The following is a 24,446-nucleotide window of genomic DNA, read 5'->3' as shown; positions in this document are numbered from 1 at the left end:
TTTACTCTTGATGTGAAATGTTTGTGTTATGACGCATTCCATGAGAGCATCTGTTAATGAATTGTTTTACTGTTCTACTCACTGGGCTATAGAGCTCATCCCACTCCCTTAACCCCAGTTTTGCAGGTTCAGTATACCGTGTACAGGGACAGTCCAGCAGGGTTCAGAGAAAGAATAAAGAGAAATGTAATAGTCTAGAGTGGACATGTACTGTTAAAGAGATGTAATAGTTATATATGTGCTTGACTTAGTAGTTGTAAATCTATTGTGTTGTACATGATCGGTATATGTATATGTTTTACTGTATGTGGACTACCAGGCTTAACAGGTATGAATGAACCCATCTAGAGCAAGCTCTAGTCAGGGGTACAGAGTACAGAGTACAGAGTACAGAGTACAGAGATAGTGCATGCACAGGTTAAGCCTTGGGCCAGAAAAGAGTTTTCATTTTCACAGAAAATGTATGATCATGTATGAGATTTACAGGTACACAGAGAGTATAGCAGGCTTGCTACGGGTTCTGGCGGCCTTAAGCCGACCTGAATCCTAGCGCCGGTGACGGTCCATTTTGGGGTCGTTACAGATTGGTATCAGAGCCCTAGGTTCACATGATCGGACCTATAGCGCTAGTGTCGGGCTCATAGAGGGTGGTCAAGCACAATAGGAAATCATGTCCACTAGGATAGGGTGTTGCGTCCTATCTGTTTCATGCCATAAGTTATGCATGTGCTGTATTGATATGTGATGTTTATGTGCTAAGTGTTATGTTATGTATTGTTTTCCAGATAGAATAAAGATGCGAGGAACTCGTCGATCAGCTCGATTGACTGGAGTCCCACCAGATAGTGAGAGACCAGCTGCTCGTTCTCCTGCATTGCCGAGGGCAAGGTCTCAGCGATCTAGCAGGGAAGGTACGTCAATAGACCCTAGAAGGTCTGTGGACGAGAGCAGAAGAGGTACAGCAAGAGGAGGAAGATCAGAGGAGGAGATTGAGCAGTCGAGGGATGACAGTATGGGTATAGGCAGATTTGAGGAAGGTATGGGAGAGTCGCAGGGAGGCGCTCAGACGTCAGGCTTCGGCTACCCAGAGTATCAGATGGGAGGTATGTCGGAGTACTCGAGTTTTGTCCCCTATCCTCCTTACATGCCATATATGCCTTATCCTTCTTATTACCCACCATATCCTATGTATCCATCTTCCCCTACTCATCCAAGTGCAGCACACCCAGAACCAAATGAGCCAGTATTACCACCAGAACCAGTAGCCCCTGTTGTTGACAGACATCAACCTAGCTCATCTGGAGGTAAGGTGCAAATGACGGAGTACTTGAAATTGGATGCTCCTAAGTATAACACGGGAGATGATCCATTTGAATACCTCAGGTCAGTTAGGATGATAACCAGTGAGTTGGGAGCTGATGATAGTCGAGCCATTGAGATGGCAGGTTTCACGTTAAAATGCAAGAAGGCCAGAGAATGGTTCAAGAATTATGTGGAACCCAGGATGGATAATATGTCTTGGGGAGAGTTCGCCAATGAATTTGCAGGGTGGGCTTTTCCTGATAGCTCCAGGGAGATGAAAGTCATAGAGTTTGAACAGTTGCGACAGACAGATGAGATGAGTGTTGATGAATTTACAGATAAGTTCCTGGATTTGCTTCAGTATGTGGGTCAAGCCTATGATACTGACCAGAAGAAGGCAAGGAGATATACTATGAGATTGCATCCCAGGTATTCTTCCTTGATTCTTCCAGCAGAAAAGGAGAGTTTTCATACGATAGTAGATGCAGCCAGGAAAATGGAGGCTAGTGCCAATATTCAGAAACAGTCAAAGGCACAGGCTTCGAGTTCTAAGGCCCCTAGTGCAGCAGCCGCAGGTGGCAAGAGATGGGATCGAGCAAAAGGAACAAAGAGTAAGTTCTGGAGTAAAGTGAAGTCAGGTCTGGGAATAGGTAGTGGCTCAAGCTCTGGCACAGCTACAGTCTGCAGAAGATGCGGAAAACCACATGGCGGAGTTTGTCGGTTGGGATCTACAGCTTGTTTTAAATGTGGACAGGAAGGGCATATTGCTCGGGATTGTCCTCAGATGACTTTTGCACCATCCCAGCAGATGAGTTCAGGCAGTGTGGTACAGCCAGGTGTTCGGCCAGCAGCTTCAGTCATGCCTCAGAGTAGCGGTAGAGGTAGAGGGAGAGGGGCAGCCTCTACTTCAGCAGCAGGTTCCCGAGGTGGAAATCCGATAGCCCCAGCACGGATTTTCACTGTGACACAGGAGGAGGCTAACACGTCGAACACAGTGGTGTCAGGTAATCTCATCATTGGGTGTTCAGATGTGTATGCTTTGATGGACCCCGGTGCTTCTCATTCCTTTATTGCTTCGAGAGCCATAGAGAGATTGGGTTTGATCAGTTCTGAGTTAGAGTATCCTCTCTGGGTCAGTGGACCTAAATGTGACCCATCAGTGGCAGTGTCAGTCTGTCGTTTCAGTCCAGTGTTCATAGAGGGTAGATACCTTCCAGCTGACCTTGTGGTTCTAGATTTGACGGATTTTGATGTCATTCTAGGGATGGATTGGTTATCTACATATAGTGCGACTTTGGACTGTAGAGAGAAGATAGTGAGTCTCAGAGACCAGGATGGGTCAGAGTGTGTCTTCAGAGGAGACAGGAGAGGTACACCCAGAGGTATGATTTCAGCCCTTCAGGCTCGTCGTTTGCTTAGGAGGGGTTGTCAGGGGTTTCTAGCTCATGTGAGAGAGCTAGACAGTCAGGTGAGGGAACCAGCCGCAGTACCAGTAGTCCGAGAGTTTCTTGATGTGTTTCCAGACGATTTACCAGGACTACCACCTGATAGGGAGATAGGGTTTGAAATTGAATTGCTGCCAGGTACCAACCCTATCTCTATTCCTCCCTACAGGATGGCGCCAGCAGAGTTAAAAGAGTTGAAAGAACAGTTGCAGGACTTGGTAGATAAAGGGTTCATCCGCCCTAGTACCTCACCTTGGGGTGCTCCAGTGCTCTTCGTCAGAAAGAAGGATGGATCCCTCAGACTTTGTATCGACTACAGACAGTTGAACAAGGTCACTACCAAGAATAGGTATCCTCTACCTAGGATTGATGATCTGTTTGACCAGCTAGCTGGAGCAGGTTGTTTCTCGAAAATAGATCTGAGATCCGGGTATCATCAGTTGCGAGTCCGAGAGGCAGATGTGCCTAAGACAGCTTTCAGAACTAGATATGGGCATTATGAGTTCTTAGTGATGCCGTTCGGGTTGACTAACGCCCCTGCAGCATTCATGGATCTCATGAACAGAGTTTTCAGTGAGTTTCTGGATCACTTTGTCATTGTTTTCATCGATGATATATTAGTGTATTCCAGAGATGCAGAGGAGCATGCCCAGCATCTGAGGATAGTTCTGCAGACACTGAGAGAGCATGGTTTGTATGCCAAGTTCTCGAAGTGTGAGTTTTGGTTAAGGAGCATTGCCTTCTTGGGACATGTGGTATCAGCAGAGGGTATTGAGGTAGACCCCAAGAAGATAAAGGCTGTAGCTAACTGGCCCAGACCCATGACAGTGACTGAGATTAAAAGCTTTCTGGGACTGGCAGGTTACTACAGGAGGTTCGTTCAGAACTTCTCAAAGATAGCAGCTCCTATGACCAAATTGACTCAGAAGAACCAGAAGTTTATCTGGTCAGACCAGTGTGAAGAGAGCTTTGAGGAGCTCAAGAGGAGATTGACAACAGCACCAGTGTTAGCTCTGCCTGTCAGTAATGAAGAGTTCACAGTGTTCTGTGATGCATCTCGAGTGGGATTGGGTTGTGTATTGATGCAGAATGATAGAGTAATAGCTTATGCTTCGAGACAGTTGAAGAAGCACGAGTTGAATTACCCTACCCATGACCTAGAGATGGCAGCAGTTATCTTTGCACTTAAGATGTGGCGGCATTACCTCTACGGGGTTAAATGCGAGATCTTCACTGATCACAAGAGTTTACAGTACATCTTAAGTCAGAGAGAGCTGAATTTGCGGCAAAGAAGATGGGTCGAATTGCTCAGTGATTATGATTGTAAAATCCAGTATCATCCGGGTAAGGCTAATGTTGTCGCAGACGCCCTAAGCCGGAAGTCACTAGGCAGTTTATCCCATATAGCAGCAGAGCGGAGACCGGTTGTGATGGAGCTTTATAAGCTCTTTGCCGAGGGATTACAGCTAGAGTTGTCTGGTACAGGTGCGTTGATAGCACAGATGAGAGTGACACCTGTGTTTCTGGAGCAGATAGCTCAGAGACAGCACGAGGACCCTGAGTTGATGAAAATTGCCAGGACTGTTCAGTCAGGCAATAGTGCAGAGTTCAGATTTGACAGCAAAGGGATCCTTCGCTATGGGAGTCGACTTTGTGTACCAGATAGGGGCAGTGTGAAGGAAGACATTATGAGGGAAGCTCATAATGCGAGGTATAGTGTTCACCCAGGAGCCACCAAGATGTATCAGAATCTGAAAAGGGTCTATTGGTGGCCAGCCATGAAGAAAGAAGTGGCGCAATTCGTGACAGCCTGTGAGGTTTGTCAGAGGGTGAAATTAGAGCATCAGAAACCAGCCGGAATGCTTAACCCATTGCCGATTCCAGAATGGAAATGGGAGAACATAGCCATGGATTTTGTAGTGGGTTTACCAGTAGTGTCCAACAGGATAGACTCGATATGGGTGATTGTGGACAGACTCACGAAATCTGCTCATTTTCTTCCAGTACGGAGTAACTATTCTGTGGATAAGTTGGCACAGGTCTATCTGGATGAGATAGTGAGATTACATGGAGTTCCAGTGTCTATAGTTTTAGACAGAGGACCTCAGTTTACTTCCCGCTTTTGGCGGAGTCTGCAAAGTGCAATGGGCACGAGATTGGATTTTAGTACTGCTTTCCACCCACAGACTGATGGACAGTCAGAAAGGACCATCCAGACCATAGAGGATATGCTTCGCCTATGTGTGTTAGACTTTGGCGGTTCTTGGAGGCAGCATCTACCTTTGGTGGAGTTTGCCTACAATAACAGCCATCATGCGAGCATCGGGATGGCTCCTTATGAAGCTTTGTATGGGAGGAAGTGCAGATCCCCTGTTTGCTGGGAAGAGGTAGGAGAGATGGCTCTTGCAGGGCCAGAGTTAGTAGACATTACCAGTAGAATGGTGCCCATGATCAGAGAGAGAATCAGAACAGCTCAGAGTAGACAGAAAAGTTATGCAGACGTTCGCAGAAAGCAGTTAGAGTTTCAGGAGGGTAATTGGGTATTGCTGAAAGTGTCTCCAATGAAAGGAGTGGTTCGGTTTGGAAAGAAAGGTAAATTGGCTCCACGGTACATTGGACCCTTTGAGGTGGTGCAGAGGATCGGAAATGTGTCGTATAAGCTGGATTTACCTCCTTCTATGGAGAGGATTCACCCGGTCTTTCATGTTTCTATGCTACGACAGTTTGTGTCAGATCCGAATCAGGTTCTGAGTGAGCCTGAGTTGGAGATTCATACTGATCTCACCTATATAGAGCAGCCAGTGCGGATTCTGGACACGCAGATCAGACAGCTAAGGAACAAGGAGATTCCGATGGTGAAAGTGTTGTGGAACCACCATAACCTAGAAGAGTGCACATGGGAGACGCGGGAGTCTATGCTCCAGCAGTATCCATATTTGTTTTGAGGTTAGTTTTCTCCGTTTCATGTGTTCATTGTGTGTTTTAGGAACATCCGAGGACGAATGTTCTTAAGGAGGGGAGAATGTAATACCCGGCTAGAATCCGGCACCGGAATTCCTATTGTCTTGTGGAATCCGGGGTGTTGGGATTCTATATAAGGGTAGGAGTTATGTTTTCTCAGTATTATGAGGTGTTTTCTGGTTTTACAGTTCTTTAGTTTTGAGTTTTGAGTTGAAATGAACCAAGGCAGAGGAGCCAAGTTCGGCCGCCGAAGATGAGTTCGGCCGCCGAAAGTGCTCAATGTTTGGCTTCCGAAGTTCAGGTTCGGCCCCCGAATGTTGCATGGTTTTGCATGCGATTCGGCAGCCGAAGCTGTGTTGGTTAGCCAGCTTTTGAGCCATCCTTAGTCAGCATTGTGGACAGGTGTTATGTCCAACTTGTTGCCAGAAGTTGGCCACGTCTCCCTTGGTTTATTTGCTGAGTTTGAGCAGCTCATGCAGGAGTTTGCTCGTTTACCAAGTTTTGAAGGTTGTGAAGTAAAAAGTGAGTTTGAGAGAGTTTGAGCGTGTGAGAGGAGGTGATCCGTTTTCCCTTGTTCAGAGTGTGTAGCTTCTTACTACAGGAGGTAAGTGATGCTCTTAAATATGTTTTGGTGTTTTCTGAAGGTTTAAGGGGGATTTGTGGAAGGAGATGCATGTTTAGGTTCTTAATGATAGTTTTGATGAGTTATGCATGTATACATGTTTATGTGTTATGTTTGATTTGTTGTTTGGGGTTATTAGATAGTTTTGGACCCCTGTGATCATATACTTATGTATATGTGTGTTGAGGAGTTGGTATATGCATGTTTGGAGTTATTGAAGGGAAGGAGAAGATGGTTTGCCGTTGAAGCTGAGTTCTGGATGAACTCAGGTTCGGCAGCCGAAGGTTCATTCGGCCGCCGAACCTCTTGTATGGTGGCTTAGGCTACCACAGCTTGCCCCCGCGAGTTGTGCATGTTCGGCTCTGTTTGGGGGATTCGGCCGCCGAAGGTGCCGCCGAAGGTGCTTGAGTTTCGTCTCTGGAAAGGACTTTCGGCCGCCGAACCTGCCGCCGAAAGTGTTCTGTCCAGTTTTCCTTTGCTTGCTTTGCATGACTATTAGAGAGAGGTTTAGGGGATTCTTGGGGAGTTTAAATAGAGTTAGTCATAAGCTAGTTTGGTCCCTCATGTGCGTTTATCTGTATAGGTACAGACCAGAGGAACCAGAGAGAGCAGCAGTGAGTTCTGCTCTAGAACCTGCAGAGTCAGTCCAGTTAGCCCGAGGTGAGTGGAACTAAACTTATGACTTTTAATTGAACTACAAACTGCTTTTGAGCATATCTCATGCATCATGTTTATGCCATAGGATGATTGCATTAGTATTCACGAATATGTTGCATTGCATCGTTATTTGATGATGTGAGTAAATGCTGAATGATCCAATAGTCTCAGACAGGAAGTCCAGGAGCCTTTGACTACGCCCTGGCAGGTATAGCAAAGTCCAGGAGCCTTTGACTACGCCCTGGCAATGGTAAGTACAGAGGTGTTATATACACATATACATATATATGACAGGAAGACCAGGTGCTCGATTCTACGCCCTGGCACAGAGTTACTGGGACTATGTGGTGACAGGTTTACTCTTGTTGTGGATTGTCTGTGATATGGTGCATTCCATGAGATCATATTTTACTGAGATGTTTTACTGTTCTACTCACTGGGCTATAGAGCTCATCCCACTCCCTTAACCCCAGTTTTGCAGGTTCAGTGTACAGTGTACAGGGACAGTCCAGCAGAGTACAGGAAATGTGAAGAGATCTGTAATAGCTTAGAGTGGACATGTAATATTAAAGAGATGTAATAGTTGTTGCTTGACCTAGACCTAGTGATGTATGTTTTGTACATGATCTGTATATGTATATATGTTTTCCTGTATGTGAACACCAGGCTTAACAGGTATGAGTTAACCCATCTAGAGCAAGCTCTAGTCAGGGCTACAGAGTACAGAGTACATGAGTACAGAGTACAGAGATAGTGCATGCACAGGTTAAGCCTTGGTTCAGAAAAGAGTTTTATTTTCACATAAAATGTATGATCATGTATGAGGTTTACAGGTACACAGAGAGTATAGCAGGCTTGCTACGGGTTCTGGCGGCCTTAAGCCGACCTGAATCCTAGCGCCGGTGACGGTCCATTTTGGGGTCGTTACACATTCCATGAGATCATATTTTATGACTGATTTTGTTATTCTACTCACTGGGCTATAGAGCTCATCCCACTCCCTTAATCCCAGTCTTGCAGGATTTCAGTATACAGTGTACAGGGGAAGGTCAGAAGAGTTCAGAAATAAGAGAAGAAACTTGTAATAGCTTAGAGTGGACATGTAATATTAAAGAGATGTGTTAGTTGTGTTTACAGTTAGAATTGTGCTTGACATAGTTGTGTTGTAAATCTTTGGTTTTTGTACATGATCTGTTTATGTATATATTTTGCTAAGTATGTGAAAAACCAGGCTTAACAGGTATGAGATAACCCATCTAGAGCCAGCTCTAGTCAGGGGTACAGACAGAGATAGTGCATGCACAGGTTAAGCCTTGGATCAGGAAAAGAGTTTTTATTTTCACATAAAATGTATGATCATGTATGAGATTTACAGGTACACAAAGAATATAGCAGGCTTGCTACGGGTTCTGGCGGCCTTACGCCGACCTGAATCCTAGCGCCGGTGACGGTCCATTTTGGGGTCGTTACACTGCCAGTCCCAGAAAGCTTTTAATCTCAGTCACTGTAGTGGGTCTGGGCCAGTTAGCTACAGCCTCTATCTTCTTGGGGTCTACCTCAATACCATCTGCTGATACCACGTGTCCCAAGAAGGCAATGCTCCTCAACCAAAACTCACACTTCGAGAACTTGGCATACAAACCATGCTCTCTCAGTGTCTGCAGAACTATCCTCAGATGCTGGGCATGCTCCTCTGCATCTCTGGAATACACTAAAATATCATCGATGAAAACAATGACAAAGTGATCCAGAAACCCACTGAAAACTCGGTTCATGAGATCCATGAATGCTGCAGGGGCGTTAGTCAACCCGAACGGCATCACTAAGAACTCATAATGCCCATATCTGGTCCTGAACGCTGTTTTAGGCACATCTGCCTCTCTGACTCTCAACTGATGATACCCGAATCTCAGATCTATTTTCGAGAAACAACCTGCGCCAGCTAGCTGGTCAAATAGATCATCAATCCTAGGTAGAGGATTCCTATTCTTGATAGTGACCTTGTTCAACTGTCTGTAGTCGATACAAAGTCTGAGGGATCCATCCTTCTTTCTGACAAAGAGCACTGGAGCACCCCAAGGTGAGGTACTAGGGCAGATGAAACCCTTATCTACCAAGTCCTGCAACTGTTCTTTCAACTCTTTTAACTCTGCTGATGCCATCCTGTAGGGAGGAATAGAGATAGGTCTGGTACCTGGCAGCAATTCAATTTCAAACCCTATCTCCCTATCAGGTGGGAGTCCTGGTAAATCGTCTGGGAACACATCGAGAAACTCTCGGACAACTGGTATTGTGGCTGGTTCCCTATCCTGACTGTCTAACTCTCTCACATGAGCTAGAAACCCCTGACAACCCCTCCTAAGCAAACGACGAGCCTGAAGGGCTGAAATCATACCTCTGGGTGTACCTCTCCTGTCTCCTCTGAAGACACACTCTGACCCATCCTGGTCTCTGAGACTCACTAGCTTCTCTCTATAGTCCAAAGTAGCACTATATGTAGATAACCAATCCATCCCTAGAATGACATCAAAATCCGTCAAATCTAGAACCACAAGGTCAGCTGGAAGGTATCTACCCTCTATAAACACTGGACTGAAACGACAGACTGACACTGCCACTGATGGGTCACATTTAGTTCCACTGACCCAGAGAGGATACGCTAACTCAGAACCGATCAAACCCAATCTCTCTATGGCTCTCGAAGCAATAAAGGAATGAGAAGCACCGGGGTCCATCAAAGCATACACATCTGAACACCCAATGATGAGATTACCTGACACCACTGTGTTCGACGTGTTAGCCTCCTCATGTGTCACTGTGAAAATCTGTGCTGGGGCTACCGGATTTCCACCTCGGGAACCTGCTGCTGAAGTAGAGGCTGCCCCTCTCCCTCTACCTCTGCCACTACTCTGAGGCATGACTAGAGCTGATGGCCGTACAACTGGCTGTACCACACTGCCTGAACTCATCTGCTGGGATGGTGCAAATGTCACCTGAGGACAATTCCGAGCAATATGCCCTTCCTGTCCACAGCGAAAACAAGTTGTAGATCCCAACTGACAAACTCCTCCATGTGATTTTCCGCATCGTCTGCAGACTGGAGCTGTGCCAGAGCTAGAGCCACTACCGATTCCCAGACCTGACTTCACTTTATTCCAGAACTTATTCTTTGTTCCTTTTGCTCTGTCCCATCTCTTACTGCCTGAAGTGCCTGCACTGGGGGCCTTAGAACCCGAAGCCTGTGCCTTTGACTGTTTCTGAATATTGGCACTAGCTTCCATTTTTCTGGCTGCGTCCACTATGGTGTGGAAACTCTCCTTTTTTGCTGGAAGAATCAAGGAAGCATACCTGGGATGCAATCTCACAGTATATCTCCTTGCCTTCTTCTGATCAGTATCATAGGCTTGACCCACATACTGAAGCAAATCCAGGAACTTATCTGTGAATTCATCCACACTCATCTCATCTGTCTGTCTCAACTGTTCAAACTCTATCACTTTCATCTCCCGCGAACTATCAGGAAAAGCCCACCCTGCAAACTCATTGGCGAACTCTCCCCATAACATGCTGTCCATTCTAGGCTCCACATAATTCTTAAACCATTCTCTGGCTTTCTTACATTTTAATGTGAAACCTGCCATCTCAATGGCTCTCCTATCATCTGCTCCCAATTCACTGGTTATCATCCTAACTGCTTTGAGGTAATCAAATGGATCATCTCCCGTGTTGTATTTAGGAGCATCCAATTTCAAGTACTCCGTCATTTGCACTTTACCTCCAGATGAGCTAGGTTGATGTCTGTCAACAACAGGGGCTACTGGTTCTAGTGGTGGTACTGGTTCATTTGGCTCTGGGTGTGCTGCATTTGGATGGGTAGGGGAAGATGGATACATAGGATATGGTGGATAGTAAGAGGGATAAGGCATATATGGCATGTAAGAAGGATATGGCACAAAACTAGAGTACTCCGACATACCTCCCATCGGATACTCTGGGTAGCCAAAACCTGAGGTCTGAGCACCTCCCTGCGACTATCCCATACCTTCCTCAAAACTGCCTATACCCATGCTGTCATCTCTAGACTGATCAATCTCCATAGCTTCCCTCCTTTCCTCTGATCTTCCTCCCCTCACTGTTCCTCTTCTGCTCTCGTCGACAGACCTTCTAGGGTCTATTGACGTACCTTCCCTGCTAGATCTCTGCGACCTTGCCCTTGGCAATGCAGGAGGACGAGCAGCTGGTCTCTCACTATCTGGAGGGACTCCAGTCAATCGAGCTGATCGACGAGTTCCTCTCATCGTTACTCTCTGAAAACACAGCAGATAACAGAGCACTTTAGCACATAAACAGCACATAGCAATAAGGCACATGCATAACTCATGGCATATCACAGATAGGACTCAAAACCCTATCCTAGTGGACATGATTTCCTATTGTGCTTGACCACTTCTAACCTCTATGAGCCCGACACTGCCTCTATAGGTCCGATCATGTGAACCTAGGGCTCTGATACCAATCTGTAACGACCCCAAAATGGACCGTCACCGGCGCTAGGATTCAGGTCGGCTTAAGGCCGCCATAACCCGTAGCAAGCCTGTTGATACGGATCCAATAGGACAAATTTCTAACAATGGTGTGGAGCAAACTTATATCATTCCAATGGATCCAAGAGTAGTTCAAAATCATATTCATATAATCCATATATATTTGGGGCGTGCTTTAATTCATATGGGACAGATTTGGTGCAACACTTGCAATCATAGGCTGAGGGAGCCTAATCAAACCTATGGGCTAAAACTACATAAAGGAAAGCCTAAAGTGAAGATCAAGTAAGGCTTTTGTGAAGATTCAGCTTTGTTATGATGGGCTTGCTATATTTTTATTATTTAAACACTTGTTTTATTTTAGCTTTGTTTGGGTTTGTATTCTGGCCTTATTTTATCTTTTAAGTTTTAGAGTGTTGGGCTTATGTTTTAATACTTGTGTGTTATTTTAGTGCGTGATTGGGCTTGGGCCTTATGTGTTTAAGTCAGGCCTAAGAAGAGTGTCTTAGGGTTTTATTTGTTTTCTCCTTACTATATAAGGATTAGAAACACTTGTAAGAGGCAGCTTTGAATCAAAATTATCAGAATTATTTTCATGCCTTTGGCGTGTATTGCTTTGAGTGAGAGTGAGGATTTGCTTTCATCAATTGCACCAGGAATCTTGGCTAACTTATCAACTATTCGTTGTGGCGTTTGTCGGATTCTCATCTAAATCCTTCGATCATTGGTGTTTCAGCTTCTCTAAGTGTGGGGTGCCATAGGAGGTGGGTTTATCAGATCTTTGGATTCTATATCTACTTGTGCGTGTGGGTTTGAGGCTTGTGCCATAGGGTTCCGCGTCAGTTGGTATCAGAGCCAAAGTGAGGTAAATTCTGATTTATCTTAGGATCTAGGGTTTTTGAGTTTTCCTTTTCTTCCTTGTTCTTTCCGGTGAAAGCTTGTGTATCCATGGCTGCACCTTCTTGATTATTAATCTAAAAAAAAAAAATTGAAATTCAAAAAAAAAAAAAAAAAAATCGCCTTTGCCTTATTTACCTTGATCTGGCCGAAATTGTGATATACTTCCTTTTTCGTCCATATTGCCTTACCTATTTCAACTGATTGCAGTAAATTATAGGAATTAATTTTGAATTTTGAATTTTGAATTGGGTTGAATCCAGATTATGAGATAAAAGAAATTCTGCCTATTGCCTAAAGTGCACATTTAAGGCAATTGCATCTACATTGATTTGACGTCAATCCCTTCTTTTAACACCAGAATTTTCGTCCATGTCTCTGATCTGACAGAAATTTACATTTTTTTTTTCTGATTCTATTTGCAGTGTTTTGATACTTTCCTTTTTGGGTAGATTTAATTAGATCCATATTTAATTTGCTTTGAAGTGAATTAATTTCAAACTTTTGTCCAGGTTCGTTTTTATTTGAATTCAAAGTTTCTTTTTTGATTTAAACTTGCTTTTGCTTCCTTGACATTGCTGGAGTATTGTTTGCTTGGGTCTATACTCTAGGTGATATTTTCAAGTAGCACAAAACCTAGTTCGTGTGTTACTTTCCAAATTGTCAGTGTCTTCTTTCTAGTTTTTGCGCTCTTCGTTCTTTCTTTTGGTTTTCTTTTTTTTTGTTTCATTAAACGCACCTTGTGGTTAGTTGGTTGACCTTAGTTTCTGAAGTGCAATTGAAGAATCAGCAAAAGAGTGGTAAGTGTGCAAACACTTGAGTTCTTTCTTTTCTAACACAATATTTGCTAGTTCTCTTTGTTCTTTGTTGATTAAAGGTAGGATGAGTAAAGATCAGAATGTCTCACCAGCGTCCACTTCTACAAGAATACCTCAAAGAACTCATAATTGCAATAATGACTGTGATGATTCGGATGTGTTTGTTAATAATGTGTTGCTTGCTGCACATTGTGAGATGCTTGTTGCTAGGCGTGCTCTGAATATGCAGGTTAAGGAAGAAAGCCTGAAACAGCGGGAAAACATATTTCACACTAGGTGTTTGGTTAATGGAAAAGTGTGTACTGTCATTATTGATGGAGGTAGTTGTGCAAATGTGGCTAGTGTGTATATGGTGGAGAAATTGGGCTTGGCTTCTATTAAACACCCTAAGCCATACAGATTGCAATGGTTGAACGACTGTGGTGAGGTCAGAGTTACACGCCAGGTGGTTATACCATTTTCTATTGGTAGGTATAAGGATGAGATCTTGTGCGATGTGGTACCTATGCAGGCAAGCCATATATTGTTGGGTAGGCCGTGGCAATATAATAGAAAGGTGCAACATGATGGGCTCAATAACAAGTACTCCTTCACTCATGAAGGACAGAAGCTTATACTCGCTCCTTTATCACCTCAAGAGGTATATGCCGATCACATAAAAATGCTGGAGAGGGAGAGGGAGGCTTCGGCCTTGGCTACAAAGGTGAGTGAGAGCTTGAGTTCTGTGGAAAAAATGAGAGAAAAGAGTGAGTTTGAGGGTAACGAAGCTGGAAAAGAATCAAGACTAGTTCAAGGAGGGAAGATGGAGAAAGAAAAGGAGAAAGAAGAGGCTAAAGTTCCAATGTCAACTTCCATAGAGATTCAAATTGAAGAGGAAGTTGTAATGCATGCATCTAATGTAGTTGTTCTTGAAGATTCCATTAATGAGCTTATAGAAGAGGTTGTGAATGATGGTGGACATGGGGAGCACATGATTGATGAGGTGGAGGAGATGAATAAGACTGTTTTGGAAGTTGTAGAGGAGAATGGGTCACATCCACATGATCTTTCTATGACTAATATTTTTATGTCTAGTTCATTTGTTCTTGATGTGCAGGTTGTTGATGAAAACATCCATGATGAAAGTTTTATACTATTTCCACCTATTCAAAAGGAGGTCTTTGAAGATACATGGGTGCCTAAAGCTTTCCTTCTTGACATAAATATCAGCAAGATTCGAGGACGAATCTTTTCTAAAGAAAGAGGGAATGATACGGATCCAATAGGACAAATTTCTAACAATGGTGTGGAGCAAACTTATATCATTCCAATGGATCCAAGAGTAGTTCAAAATCATATTCATATAATCCATATATATTTGGGGCGTGCTTTAATTCATATGGGACAGATTTGGTGCAACACTTGCAATCATAGGCTGAGGGAGCCTAATCAAACCTATGGGCTAAAACTACATAAAGGAAAGCCTAAAGTGAAGATCAAGTAAGGCTTTTGTGAAGATTCAGCTTTGTTATGATGGGCTTGCTATATTTTTATTATTTAAACACTTGTTTTATTTTAGCTTTGTTTGGGTTTGTATTCTGGCCTTATTTTATCTTTTAAGTTTTAGAGTGTTGGGCTTATGTTTTAATACTTGTGTGTTATTTTAGTGCGTGATTGGGCTTGGGCCTTATGTGTTTAAGTCAGGCCTAAGAAGAGTGTCTTAGGGTTTTATTTGTTTTCTCCTTACTATATAAGGATTAGAAACACTTGTAAGAGGCAGCTTTGAATCAAAATTATCAGAATTATTTTCATGCCTTTGGCGTGTATTGCTTTGAGTGAGAGTGAGGATTTGCTTTCATCAATTGCACCAGGAATCTTGGCTAACTTATCAACTATTCGTTGTGGCGTTTGTCGGATTCTCATCTAAATCCTTCGATCATTGGTGTTTCAGCTTCTCTAAGTGTGGGGTGCCATAGGAGGTGGGTTTATCAGATCTTTGGATTCTATATCTACTTGTGCGTGTGGGTTTGAGGCTTGTGCCATAGGGTTCCGCGTCACCTGTTCTACTCTCTGTGTACCTGTAACTCTCATACATGATCATACATTTTCTGTGAAAATAAAAACTCGTTTCTGAACCAAGGCTTAACCTGTGCATGCACTATCTCTGTACGCTGTACTCTGTACCCCTGGCTAGAGCTTGCTCTAGATGGGTTAACTCATACCTGTTAAGCCTGGTTTTTCACATACTCCGTAAAACATATACATATACAGATCATGTACATAACAACAGATTTACATCACACACTACTAAGTCAAGCACATCTGTAACTGAAAACATAACTATTACATCTCTTTCACATTACATGTCCACTCTACACTATTACACATTTCTTTACTCTTTCTGTATCCTGCTGAACTGTCCCTGTACACTGTACACTGAACCTGTAAAACTGGGGTTAAGGGAGTGGGATGAGCTCTATAGCCCAGTGAGTAGAACAGTAAACCATCTCAGGAAAACATGATCTCATGGAATGCGTCATAACACAGACAAGCCACATCAAGAGTAAACCTGTCACCACATAGTCCCAGTAGCTCTGTGCCAGGGCGTAGAATTGAGCACCTGGTCTTCCTGTCCTATATGTATATGTGTATATAACACCTCTGTACTTACCATTGCCAGGGCGTAGTCAAAGGCTCCTGGACTTTGCTATACCTACCATGGCGTAGTCAAAGGCTCCTGGACTTGCTATACCTGCCAGGGCGTAGTCAAAGGCTCCTGGACTTCCTGTCTGTGACTATGGGATCATTCAGCATTTACCCACATCAACAACTAACAATGCAATGCAACATATTTGTGGATACTAATGCAAGCAACCTAAGGCATAGTCATGATGCATGAGATATGCTAAAACATTCCATTTTTGCAAGTAAAAGAATTAAGTTTAGTTCCACTCACCTCCGGCTATCTGAACTGACTGACTCTGCAGGCTCTGATCACTCTGGAGCAGTACTCACTGCTGCTCTATCTGGTTCCTCTGATCTATACCTATACAGAGGGACTCAAATGAGGGACCAAACAAGCTGATGAATAACTCTATTAAACTCCCCAAGAATCCCCGTAAACTCACTCTAACATCCATGCAAAGCATGCAAAAGAAAGCTGGACAGAACACTTTCGGCGGCAGGTTCAGCGGCCGAAAGTCCTCTCCAGAGACGAAACTCAAGCACCTTCGGTGGCCGAATCTCTAGCTTCGGCGGCCGAACCCTTTCGGGGGCAAGTTTCGGGGGCCAAAAAGCACTCCAGAGACAAAAGTCTCTAACCTTCGGCGGCACCTTCGGCGGCCGAATCCCCCCAAACAGAGCCAAACATTCAAAACTTGCGGGGGCAAGCTGTGGCAGCCTAAGCCACCATGCAAGAGGTTCGGCGGCCGAATGAACCTTCGGCTGCCGAACCTGAGTTCATCCAAAACTCAGCCCCGACGGCAAACAAGCTCCTCCATCCCTTCAATCTCTCAAAACATGCACACTTCAACTCCTCAACACACATATACTCATGTATATGTACAAAGGGGTCCAAAACTACCTAAACACCCCAACAAAACACATCAAACATAACACATAATCATGCTTACAAGCTAAACCATCAAAAAAACACACCCTTTGTCACCTAAGCATGCATCTCTACCCAAACCTTTATAAAACTGCTGTAAAACAGTAAAACATGTTCAAGATCTTCACTTACCTCCTGTAGTCAAGAAGATGAACGATCTGAACAAAGAAAATGGATCAACTCTCTTCACACTCATAAACTCGCAAACCTAAGCTTTTTTGCTTCAACCCTTCACCACCGTGTGAAAACCAACAAAACAACCCACTTTGCAGGAGCTGTACAACATAGGAGACGTGGCCAAGCTTCTGGACAGGGTGTGGAGCCAACACCTGTCCAAAATGCTGACTAAGGACTGCTCAATTGTTGGCTAGCCAACTCAGCTTCGGCAGCCGAATCGCATGCAAAACCATGCAACCTTCGGGGGCCGAATCTGAGCTTCGGAAGCCGAACATTGGGCACTTTCGGCGGCCGAACTTACCTTCGGCGGCCGAACTTGGCAAAAGTCTCCATAGCCTTTTCTCTTCCAACCTCAAACCAACTCAAATCAATTCAACTCAAAACCTTAAAATACATCATAACACTGGAGTAAAACATAAATCCTACCCTTCTCGAGACTTCCGACATCCCGAACTCCACCAGAAAGTAGAATTCCGATGCCGGTCTCCAGCCGGGTATTACAATTATTCTGTCTTTCTTTGGAACCAACAAAACAGGTACTGCGCATGGACTACGGCTCTCCCTGATATGTCCCCTAGCAACTCATCAACTTGCTTTTGCAATTCCTTCGTCTCCTCAGGATTGCTACGGTAAGCTGGACGGTTTGGAATCTGAGCTCTAGGAACAAAATCGATTTGATATTCTATTCCCCTAATGGGTGGCAACCCAGATGGCACCTCCTCAGGAAATACATCCGCAAAGTCCTGCAACAACTTAGAAAAAGAACTAGGCAATTCAATAGTAGGGTTAGTCTCAATCATAAAATTGGAACTAAAACGCAATATAATCAAAGCTCTCTTCCCTAAGTAAGCTTTCTTCAACTCTCTCTCTTTACAATAAAAAGAAGACTTGCTGAATTCTTCACTCTTCTCACTCAGCTCTCCTTTTACCTCCACACTCACTAACGTTTTCTCTCCTGCACATCTTTTATTTTTATCCTTTCCTGTGCAGTCACTCTCCTTTGGGCCATTCGAAACTTTCTTTTTACTACTGGGCTCTTTTCCCTCATTCTTTTTTACTTGTCTCACCTCCCTTACCCAATTTAGCAGATTGTTGTAATTTCACTTGATCTGCATATACATCTTTAGGAAATAATGGTACAAGTATATGTTTTACACCGAGGAACGTAAAAGAAAATCTATTACTATACCCATTATGAATGACACGCCTATCAAATTGCCATGGTCTATCCAACAAAATATGTCCAGCCTGCATGGGTACAATATCACAAGTAACCTCATCTACATACTTGCCAATAGAAAATGAAACTTTACATTGCTTGGTTACCTTTGCTTCGCCACTATCATTCAACCACTGAAGTCTATAAGGATTAGGGTGTTTAATAGTTTCTAGTCCTAATTTATCAACTAAAATAGTACTAGCACAATTAACTTGACTACCCGAATCTATTATCATACTACAGACTTTACCACCTACCAAACAACGAGTGTGAAAGATGTTTTCACGCTGTTCAAATCCTTCTTCTTTAATAGAAACATTTAAAGTACGCAATATTACTAAGGACTCTCCCTGAACAGGATACTCTTCTATCTCTACATCAGAACAATCTTCTAAAGGTGGTATTTCATCAGAATCAGAATCAGTTTCGGAGACTATCTCATCTCCCCTCACTATCGTGGCACGTTTATTAACACACTTATTGGCATAATGCCTACGCCCTTTACATTTAAAGTACTGAATATCTCTAGTTCTATTTGATTTAGGGGCTGATTCATTTTTACCATGAGAGTTGGATGTTTCTTTGGAAGGTAACATGCCTTTTTGAGTTGAAGACTTATTAAACCTTTTAGAATCAGGCTTGGTGTTCCATTTGGAACCCCAATTGCTGTTGGAGTTTTGAGCAGCCCTGTTGCTCCCCCATCTATTTCGGCCTCTTTGTCTTTCCACCTTAATGGCAATGTTCACTAAATCTTCCAAATCAACATATGGTTGCAAATCAACCACATCAGCAATCTCCTTGTTTAGACCACCAAAGAAATGAGCCATAGTCTGGTCTTCCTCCTCCACTATGTTTGCTTTGATCAGGAGCAACTCCATCTCCTTATGATACTCATCAACAAATTTTGATCCTTGGGTTAGTCTTTGCAACTGATGATGGAGATCTCTATGGTAATAAGTAGGCACATATTTCTTCCTCATTATTCGCTTCATCTCATCCCAACTAGCAATGGGTAACTCTCCATTCCTTCTCCTCGATTTCACAAGCTCATCCCACCATATTAGTGCATAATCTGAAAACTCAAGGGCAGCAAGTTTTACCTTTTTATTGTCAGAATAGTTTTGACAGTTAAAAACCATCTCCACTTTACGCTTCCACTCTAAATAGGCATCAACATCAGCCTTACCATTGAAGCTTGGAATCTTCATCTTTATGGAGTTCATACTGTTATCTACATATGGTACACGATCATTGAACCTTCAAGCACTCACTTGGTATCTCAAAAGTGCACTTCAGAATAAAGACTCAATAAGCCAAGCTTATATGATTCAAATAATAAGGAACGCAAGGAAAGACCTAAGAAGAAAAGATAGGAAACAACACTAGATGCAAACTGACCAAAATGAACAAATAGATTGATTTAGCACACAAAAGTTAAATTTCGTGTACTAAGTGTAATTAGATGTTCAACAATGTGCAATTTGTCAAACTAAATGTAAGGAACTAACAGACAGAAAGACACCAAATTGACAAACTAAGAATCAAAAATTGACAAGACGGATGTGCTTAACACGAAGTTTTCCCTAAGCATGCAATTCTAGGTTAACTGATATTAATATTGACTCAACAGAAACAATTCAAAGCAAGCAAACAAAATAGACACTTAAAACAGCAAGTATTAAGTACAACTGTTTTGTGAAAATACTACCCAAATTTGCCCTAAACCTACCCCAAACATGTATTTCGAATTCCAAGCCCAGAAATATGTTCAAGGTATATGAAATATGATTTATATCAGTAGATATCAATCAGAATGAAGTTTGAACAAATGACCCAAAGTGGCAGAAATTCTTTTTTTTCTTTTTTTTTTCTTCTTGTTTTGGTTTTTTTTTTTTATATGGACAGAAGTAAAACACTGGAAATACTATTCTAAGAGTATTAGAATAGCAGCATATGAATTAGGGCAGAAAGCATAAACCAAATCACTAAAGATAGTAATTCTGCCTAAACAAGAATTTAGGGTAAAATTTGATTTGAACAGCAACCAAACAATGTATTCGACTCTAATAGGTATCCTAAACCAGATTTTCAAAGTGATATATTCAGCCAATAATGGACAAAACTGAATGCAAAGACGCAAAGGATAGTTAAGAAATTATTACTAAGCCTAGCTCTGATACCAATTGATGCGGAACCCCAGCCTATTAGAGACTGAAACGACACATACCTTAGTAAAAAGAACTTAATTCAGTAAATAATTCCCCAATCTAAAGCACCCTTAATTAACATGCAATTAAGAACACTTATAATGGATTGATTTTAAGAGCAGCAAGAATAAGAATCACACTAGTTAGTATCAAACCTTATTCGTGATGCAATGTCAAGAACCAAGATCTCTCTTAAGCTCTCAAAGAATAATCGCATAAAGCAATTGTATTGAATAATTGATAACCTGTATACAATATAGAAAAAGAGATGCTTATATAACCTAAATAAAGACCCATGATCTTTGCCACTTCCCACTACTATGCATGGACCCATGATCTATGCCACTACCCACTACTTTGCATGGATCCATGATCTATGCCACTATCCACTACTGGATAACTACCCACTACTGGTTAACTACACACTACTAAATAACTACCCACTACTGGTTAACTACCAACTACTAAATAACTACTGTAATACCAAGACTAGATCAGGCATCGGAAGTCTTACCGTTTGGTGGAATTCGAGGATGTCGGCGTTTCTAGAAGGGTAAGAGATCTATTACATGCCTTTACATATATCTCTTTAATTTACATCATGTCCACTACTCTATTACACAAGCAAGACCATAGCTGACATCCTGCTGACTCTGCTCTTCCCTGGCTAACTCTAGCCCTGCAAAACTGGGGTTAAGGGAAAGGGATGAGCTACTAGAGCTCAGTGAGTAGGAACAATGAAAACAAGTCAATAATTACATGCTCTCATGAAATGCGTCATAGCACAAACAGTTCACATCTCGGATTAGACATGACCCCAAAACTCCCTCTGTCGGTGTCCGACCCCTATGGACTCCCAGGTCACTACATGAACTAGCGCCCGGCCCCTCCTATGGAGCTCCCACAGGTCTTATCTAGCCATAACAGATCATGGGCTATTGGAGTCGCCTGGGTCCAATCCCCATCAACAAGAACGAATGTAATGTAGCATATTCGTGTCGACTAATGCAATCAACCTATTGCATACTCATGAAACTCATGATGCATGAAACATGCTACCAATATATAACATTTCTCATATTCAAAACATTAAGTTTAGTTCTACTCACCTCTGCTCCTTTAGCAGATACTGAACTGACTCTACACCTACAAACACTGATGACCTCCTCGATCTCTCGGGTCCAATCCTACACAAATGGACTCGAATGAGGTGGCAAACATACTCTGAAGAACTCATAACCAACTCGTAAACAAGGCCCCAAAGAACCCCTAAACCCTCCTAAAACAAGCACATAAAGCATGCAAAAGAAAGCTAGACAGAACACTTTCGACGGCCGAATGTCCTCTCCAGAGCCAAAACTCAAGCACCTTCGACGACCGAATCTCTACTTTCGGCTGCCGAACCCTTTCGGGGGCAAGGTTCGGGGGTTGAAACACTCCAGAGATGAAAGTCTCTAACCTTCGGCGGCACCTTCGGCGGCCGAATCCCCCTTCCAGAGCCGAAACTCAACTCTCACGGGGGTGAGCTTTGGCAACCGAAGCCACCTCTTCAAGGAGTTCGGCGGCCGAATGTCCCTTCGGCTACCGAGCAGTTTGGGCCGTTACAGAGAGGTACCGATTTCCGGGCTGTTATAACTACCCACTATAAATACAAAATTTGGATTGTCAATAAGGACACATTCGGCCTAATTGACTTGGAATGGCCAGATTGTTCTTCAACTTCAAAATGAACTTGCAAAGCTTCAACATATTCCTTCATGAATCCTTGAAGTGCTTCCTTCATCCTCTTGGATCTCAACTTTGTAATTGGTCCTTGAGGCAATGCTAGATCATCATTTTTGGTGTTGTTGGTCGTGCTTACATCAAATCCCTTTTTGTACATGATCTATATGAAATGTTTTAATGCTGAGTTATGTTGAAACAGGCTTGACATATGATATGTTGACCCAACTAGAGCATTTGATGATGGCTCTAATATGGGGTTTGTATGTTTTCAGTTATAGTGCATGCACAGGTCAAGCTTGGTGTATGAAAAAGTTTAAGTTTTCTTGAAAATTTTAATCATGTATGGAATTTATCAGGTATGATAGGATGTATAGTAGGCTTGCTACGGGTCCCGGTGACCTTAAGTCGATCTGGATCCTAGCGTCGGTAGCGGTCCGGTTTCTGGGTCGTTACAAGGACTCCTTCGATCCCCTTCACCGGGGCCTAATCCCGGACAAACTGCTCTTCGAAAATTCTCATTTGTTGGAAGACCCTATACGGCAATAAGTTCACCTTGCTTCCATCGTCAACCAGGATCTTCCTGACTCGGTAGTTGTGAATGACGGCTTCAATAACGCGAGCATCGTCGTGAGGCATCTGAATGCCGTGGGCATCTTCTAGGGAGAAAGAGATGACCGTCGGAGAATGTTTTGCCACTTGCATGACTTCAGTACTACTGCCTTCCCTATCTCGACCCCTTTTTCTTCCTCTCCTGGTCATCCGACCTCCAGTTCCCCCGACAACCATATTGATGGTTCCACTGGAACCGTCATTCACTGGTCTTGTTTCTGGACTCCGAGGTCTTTCTGTAGTAGGATTTTGCTGTGGCCTTTCTCCTTCCAATTTTTTCACAAAGTTCCGCAGGTGTCCTCTTTTAATCAGCCTTTCAATCTCGCTGATCAGCTGGTAACAGTTATTAGTGTCGTGGCCATGCGTGCGATGGTACTGACAGTATTTGTCAGCATCTCTTTGGCTTGCTTCAACTTTCATGGGCTTAGGCCACTGAAGAAACTCCTTATTTTTGACTTCCATGAGCACTTCGGCTCGGGAGGCATTGAGAGGGGTCAGGGTCTCAGGAACTCATGGAGGAAATGGTTTTTGGTCCCTCCGGTCCCAGGGTTGTCTCTACGCCTCATCCGGCCTCCTTTCCTCCGAGGCTTTTCCTTTGTCTGCTGCCTCCTTGGTGAATCTGCTCGTCATCAAGGCATCATCCTGCCTTATGTATTTTTCTGCCCTCTTCATCAGTTCTGCCAGCGAGGTAGGGGGCTTCCTACTCAACGAGCCGAAGAACTCAGGAGAGGTGGTCCCTTTCTACATGGCTTCCACTGCCCTACCCTCATCTAGTTTAGGGATTTGTAGGACCTCCGTATTGAAATGGGCTACATATTCCCTCAAGGATTCATTTCTCCTCTGCCTAACCGTCTCCAGGTAACTAGTTTTTCTGTCAGCCGGCACTCCTGCTATGAACTGGATGATGAAAACATTGGCAAGATCTCCGAAACTTCTGATACTCCCAGCTTCCAGGCTATTGAACCACTCCCGTGCTAGCCCTGTGAGCGCTGTAGGGAATACCTTGCACATCAAGGCATCTGATAAGGCCTGCAGCTCCATGAAAGTTTTATAGTTAAGGATGTGCTCCCTGGGATTTTCCGTTCCATTGTATGCTGCCATAGGCGGCATCATGAACTTTTTGGGGATGGTCTCCTGCTGCACCCATCTCGAGAAAGGTGAGGATACGGGTAAGAGGGTCTGATTGTTATCCTTCGCCCCCAACTCGGCCAAGAGCTATTCTCTCATTTTCTGCAGCATTTGATCTACATTTTCTTCTTCTTGTCTGGGCCTCTTCTCCTCGCGATACTCCTCCTTCCATTCTTTGCTCTCTATTCTTCTGGTTGTTCTGGCAAAGTAATTGTCCTCCTCGTCATTTTCTATCAGCTCCTTTACCCTTCTTCCATGGACTCTAGCCTCTGGCTCTTCTTCTTCACTCACCCTTCTGCCTCTTTCTCCTGTTTCTCTGCTGTTTTGTTGGGGGTGATTGAAGGTAGGCTGGGGCTCATTGGTTTGGATTGCTTCTATCACAGGCAACACATTCGATGGGGTGCCAAAGCCCCTTTGTTGCATCATTTGCCCCAGCCAGTGGGCGGTGTTTTGTAACTGGAAGGCCATGGCCTGGAGGTCTTGGTTAGATAAGGTCGCTCCGAGTACATTCCCTGCTGAGCTCGGCGAGGGATTAAAAGGGGTTGG

General features: G+C 43.5%; 1 protein-coding gene across 1 annotated transcript; it reads right to left on the bottom strand.

The window, feature by feature from the left end:
* Positions 1 to 22,646: 22,646 nt before the first annotated feature.
* Positions 22,647 to 23,234, bottom strand: LOC110607567. The gene has a single exon (XM_021746704.1). The coding sequence runs from the start codon at positions 23,232 to 23,234 to the stop codon at positions 22,647 to 22,649; it is 588 nt and encodes a 195-aa protein (XP_021602396.1).
* Positions 23,235 to 24,446: the final 1,212 nt, after the last annotated feature.

This window comes from Manihot esculenta, chromosome 9, assembly GCF_001659605.2.
Source record: "Manihot esculenta cultivar AM560-2 chromosome 9, M.esculenta_v8, whole genome shotgun sequence".
Lineage (NCBI taxonomy): Eukaryota > Viridiplantae > Streptophyta > Magnoliopsida > Malpighiales > Euphorbiaceae > Manihot > Manihot esculenta.
This window is presented reverse-complemented; position numbering and strand designations above follow the sequence as displayed.

What these genes read in the sequence shown, in the direction of transcription:
- LOC110607567 (XM_021746704.1), bottom strand. Translation starts at nt 23,234, where the DNA reads ATGGAAGTCAAAAATAAGGAGTTTCTTCAGTGGCCTAAGCCCATGAAA.